This window comes from Neomonachus schauinslandi, chromosome 6 (assembly GCF_002201575.2).
Source record: "Neomonachus schauinslandi chromosome 6, ASM220157v2, whole genome shotgun sequence".
In the NCBI taxonomy this organism is placed as follows: domain Eukaryota; kingdom Metazoa; phylum Chordata; class Mammalia; order Carnivora; family Phocidae; genus Neomonachus; species Neomonachus schauinslandi.
The window spans coordinates 3,206,313-3,211,372 of NC_058408.1; the positions used below are offsets into that span (position 1 = coordinate 3,206,313).

Genomic DNA, 5,060 nt, shown 5'->3' on the forward strand with positions numbered 1-5,060 from the left:
CTGTGGTATAAGATAAATTTGCTTGCATTGTACATGGCAGTATTTATCATATTTGATTCTGGGATTTGGATCTGTAGCACTACAAGCCAGGTGGGGTTTGCAATTCTCTGCCTTGGTGTAAGTGATGGTCAACATACACCCCCTCCCCCAAAATGAGAATGTGGGTTAGAGGGATGAGACAAAGGGCGTGAGATGAGCAACAGGAGCCACTGAGGACACTGGGAGTGGTGACGATGGAGGGCCAGAGCAGGGAGGCAGGGAGAAGGTCGAGCTGCATGGACAAACCCAAAGCGTCCTTCTAGATACAGCAAGCTGGAGGAGATGTCCAACATCATCCTCTTCTTTAGCATTGTGGAAGTATGCGACTGGGGAGGTGACATGACCCTTCAAAATCACATGGGGGCTCTTGCAAGGTAGTAAGTAAGAAGGGAACTGAAGACAGGGAAGCAGCTGGAAGCTGGGCAGATAAGAAAATAAATGCTGGAGTCGGGCTGGAGTGGAAATGAGAGGTGAGTGGGAGGCCCGGGGCTGTGGGAGGTGCAGCTCTCCTCTGCTGGTTGGTTTGTGTATACTTGCTTCTCTCAAACTCCAAATCTCAGACCTGGAGATTTCCCAGCTGCAAGAGAGAGGAAGTCACTGTTGAGCTCTGAGCGGAGCTGCTGAAGCCTGAGACCAGCAGCAGCTCTGAGAGTCTCCGGGGAGATGCTGCTTCTGCTGCTGGTGTTGCCCAAGGTTCTCTGCCCAGGCGGTGGTGGTGGGGAAGGTGGACGACTGGCCACACCAGCATGGGGACAGGGTCCAGATAAAGCCACGGAGGCTCAGGCTTCCCCAACACTCCCCACCACCCTCCAGAAGTGGGGAGGCGGCCTGAGGCCCTGGGGACAAATGTCTTGGGCTCTCTGTTGCTCTTCAGACTCTGGGTTCCTTTTCTCTAGATCTTTCCAATGTTCATTCTCTTATTGTTCCCTGCTTCTCCCTTTCTCCTCACTTTTTTTATCCTCCCATTACCCACAGCCTTTCAGGGGCCCACCTCCTACCAAGCCATCCAGATCTCATCCTTCATCAACAGCAGCTGGGCCCAGACCCAGGGCTCGGGATGGTTGGGCGATGTGCAGATTCACGGCTGGGACCGCGCTGCCCACAGGGTGGTTTTCCTGAAGCCCTGGTCCAAGGGGAACTTCAGTGATGAAGAGGTGAATGAGCTGGAGGAGCTCATCCAGGTCTACCTTAGTGGGTTCGTCCTAGAAGTGCAGGATCATGCCTCTGAGTTCCAGATGGGATGTGAGTCCAATCCTCTGATCTAGGGAGGCTCTTGCTGAATTTGTCTCTCCTACATCAGGCTACTCTACCTTCTGATCTTTGCCCCTCCTTCCTGCATTACCCAGCTGCACACATACACTCCTCTGGAGCAGTTGCACCCTCTGACTCCACACCCCCACAGAGCATTCCAGGTTCTTCCTGCTGCCCGCACTCTCCTCTGACAGGTGAAGGTGCCCCATTGTAACATCTCCCGGTTGGCTCGTGTATAACTTGCTTCTCTCAAACCCTAAGTAAGAAGCCCCACTTCTCCTCCCTGATGCCTGAGTGACCTCCTCCTGCAATCCCCCCCCCTTGGAGCCTCCTGCTTGGCCCTCTTCCCAATGCACTCCTCTTATTCACCATGGATGGCTGGCCCCCAACCTTCATACTCTGCCCCCCTCTCCCCTCTGCCTACATACGTCATCGGAACTGCTTCTCTACCATTAGTGATATGCATGCCTCTCCCTGGTTCTCAGCTTTCTGAAAAATCCCTGATTGCTATAAATAAGAGTTTGGCTCATCATTTCACACCTCAGACCTTTTGCATCACCCAAATCCCAAATCCCAGGTTCTTCCCTCATCTCTTTCTTGTTTGCTTCTTACTAACTGTCCATTTTCCTTCTATCCAGACCCCTTTGAGATCCAGAGCATAGCAGGCTGTAAGCTGTATCCCAGCGGGGGCACCGTGCGCTTCTTGCGGGGAGCTTTAGGAGGACTGGACTTTCTGAGCCTCAAGAATTACTCCTGTGTGCCCACCCCAGAGGGCAGTAGCAGGGCGCAGTGCATCTGTGAGCTCATCAGTCAGTACAAAGGCATCCGGGATATTGGGGAGAAGCTCCTCTTTGAAATATGCCCTCGGTATCTCCTGGGCATCCTCGAGGCAGGGAAGGCAGAACTGCAGAGACAAGGTTAGTCCTGTCCCCCCCTAAGGCTTTTCTGTTTCACTTCTCACCACTTTCCTTAAATTCAAGAGGAGGAAATACCTAAGAAGAGAGGGGCTTAATCAATAATTTGGTTTCCAAAGGAAGAGAAGGGGTCACTGTCCAAACTTGTAAGTTTCCAAATCCCTGTGCTCTAGAGTGGAGTCATAATCTGACACTCTCCCTGCTCCTTCCTGCCCCCATGAAGCCTGGGGCCTGGCTGTCCACTGGTCCCAGTCCGGGTCCTGGCCATCTGCTGCTGGTGTGCCACATCTCCGGCTTCTACCCAAAGCCTGTGTGGGTGATGTGGATGCGGGGTGAGCAGGAGCAGCGGAACACCCAGAGAGGTGACATCCTGCCCTATGCTGATGGGAAATGGTACCTCCGAGTAACCCTGGACGTGGCAGCCCAGGAGGCGGCTGGTCTGTTGTGCCGAGTGAGACACAGCAGTCTAGGCGGCCAGGACGTAGTCCTCTACTGGGGTGAGAAAGAGCTGGGACCCGGCTAGGCATGGGGGAGATGGTCCTCATGCATAGAGGGAGGCACTGGCCATAAGTGGGCTTCACTGAAGAGAGGAGGGTGGGGGGAAGGACGAGGGGAGGGATGGAGGGAAGGGAGAGGGAGGGAGGAATGGAAGGGGCGAAGGAGGGAATAAAGGGGAGAAAGGGAGAGGGGAGGTGGGGAGGAAGGGCCAGAGTTGGGGGAGGGACAGAGGTAGCATACATCAGCAGCACGTGACCATCAGGTAGGCAAAGGAAGGCCAGAAGAATCAGAGAATGGGTTTTGAAACGACATCCTGTGTCCTTCCCCAATTTCCAGGAAACCCCATCTCCATCGGCTTGATATTTTTGGCAATAATAGTGCCCTTCTTGATCCTTTTGATAGGTCTTCTGTTTTGGTTTTTGAAGCACTGGTGAGTTTTTATTTTTAATCTTTCTTTTTTGTCTACGCATCTACTCTTTCTACCATTTTATCAATTTACATCACATTAGCCTCAGTCTTTCCGCCAGACTCTCCCCTTTCTTCCCAATCCCATCTTCTTTATGTAAATCTATTGTGTAAATTGTGGTAAACCTACCCTCATAAAACATAAAACCTATGGTCTTCACCATCTCCAAATGCACAGCCTAGAAGTATGAAGTACACCCACATTTTTGTGCAACCAATTTCTAGAGCTATTTTTGTCTTGAAAAACTAAAACTCTATACACATTGAACAATACCTCCACAGTCCCTGCTCCCCAGGCCCCAGCACCCACCATTCTATGCTCTGTCTCTAGAAATTTGATGATTCTGGGGACCTCATATAATTGAAACTTTTAGGAGTTGTCCTTTTGTGACCAGCTTATTTCTCTCAGCATAAGGTCTTCAAGGTTCATCCGTGTGGCCCCACATGTCACAATCTCCTTTCTTCTCAAGGCTGAGTAATGATATTCCATTGCACGAACATGACATGTTTATCATTCATCTGTCGATGGACACCTGTGGTGATTCCATGTTTTGACCATTTGTGAATAATGTCACTGTGAACATGGGAGCATGAGTTTCTATTCTGTAGAAATATTTTTTGCTTGTGTTCTTCACAGGTCATATCAGAGTATCTCATGAACCCTTGAGATGACTTCTCTTCCATTCGGAATAAGCACCCAGAAGCCCAGAAGATCAATCATCAGCCCTGGGGGTCGATTGCATCATATTTCATCAAATAATCCTCCTATTTGATCACATCAGAGTTCCCATAGGATGTAAGATAAATCACTACTCATAACTAGCAGAATAATAATAGAAAACCATCAATTTTTTATGAGATGGTATCAATAGTACGATTCGCCCTGATCTCCTACACATGAGATGTGGAAAAGAATGTGTCTTAGAATAAATGAAATATAGTATACAACTTGCTGGTGACAATCCTTTGGTTTCCTATTTTAAAACTTTTTTGTTCTGCTGCTGAAATGTCATTTGTCAAAGTAAGCTAACTATAATTAAGCTGCAATTGTTGTATTTGCAGGGATGCTGAGCATGTTTAACATAATGTCTCTGTCTCTGCCTGGATGACTTTCTAACCCTTGAGGCACAGAGAGATGCTTCTTCCTCCAGGAAGCCTTCCTTACGGCTACAGTGGAAGTGACCCTCCCTTGTCTGGTGTCACGCAGAGACCGACTTCACTCTGTACCCACGGCATTGAGCTATTTTTGTGTCATTTTAACGTATTGTTGGATATCATCAGGGATATCAGTCTGAAATTCTTTTTGATGGGGTCTTTGCCTGGTTTGGGGATTAAGGTAATGCTGGCCTCATAGAATGAGTCTGGAAGCTTTCCTTCTGTTTCTATTTTTTGAAACAGCTTCAGGAGAATAGATATTATTTCTTCTTTGAATGTGTGGTAGAATTCCCCAGGGATCCATCAGGCCCTGGACTCTTGTTTTTTGGGAGGTTTTTGATCACTGCTTCAATCTCGTTACTGGTTATTGGCCTATTCAGGTTGTCAATTTCTTCCTGTTTCAGTCTTGGGAGTTTATAAGTTTCCCAGAAGGCATCCATTTCTTCCAGGTTGCTCAATTTATTGGCATATAGTTGTTGATAATAATTTCTAATAATTGTTTCTATTTCCTTGGTGTTAGTCATGATCTCTCCCCTTTCATTCATAATTTTATTAATTTGGGTCCTTTCTTTTTCTTTTGGATAGTCTGGCCAGTGGTTTATCAATCTTATTAATTCTTTCAAAGAACCAGCTTCTAGTTTCGTTGATCTGATCTACTGTGTTTTTGATTTCTAATTCATTGATCTCTGCTCTAATCTTAATTATTTCTCCTTTAATGCATGGCTTAGGCATCATTTG

General features: G+C 47.8%; 1 protein-coding gene across 1 annotated transcript; it reads left to right on the forward strand.

The window, feature by feature from the left end:
- The first annotated feature begins 702 nt into the window (after positions 1–702).
- Positions 703–3,722, forward strand: LOC110573357 (T-cell surface glycoprotein CD1b-like). The gene is made up of 6 exons (XM_044916018.1): positions 703–763; positions 1,015–1,281; positions 1,929–2,207; positions 2,423–2,701; positions 3,039–3,132; positions 3,638–3,722. Exons 1-6 carry the CDS (start codon positions 703–705, stop codon positions 3,720–3,722), a joined length of 1,065 nt encoding a protein of 354 aa, XP_044771953.1.
- The last annotated feature ends 1,338 nt before the right edge of the window (positions 3,723–5,060 follow it).

Excerpts from the sequence above, each read along its gene's own strand:
- LOC110573357 (XM_044916018.1), top strand. The coding sequence starts at position 703 with ATGCTGCTTCTGCTGCTGGTGTTGCCCAAGGTTCTCTGCCCAGGCGGT. Across the intron at positions 764-1,014 it reads AGGCGGTGGTGGTGGGGAAG|CCTTTCAGGGGCCCACCTCC; the intron begins GTGGACGACTGG and ends CATTACCCACAG. Across the intron at positions 2,702-3,038 it reads GGACGTAGTCCTCTACTGGG|GAAACCCCATCTCCATCGGC; the intron begins GTGAGAAAGAGC and ends CCCAATTTCCAG.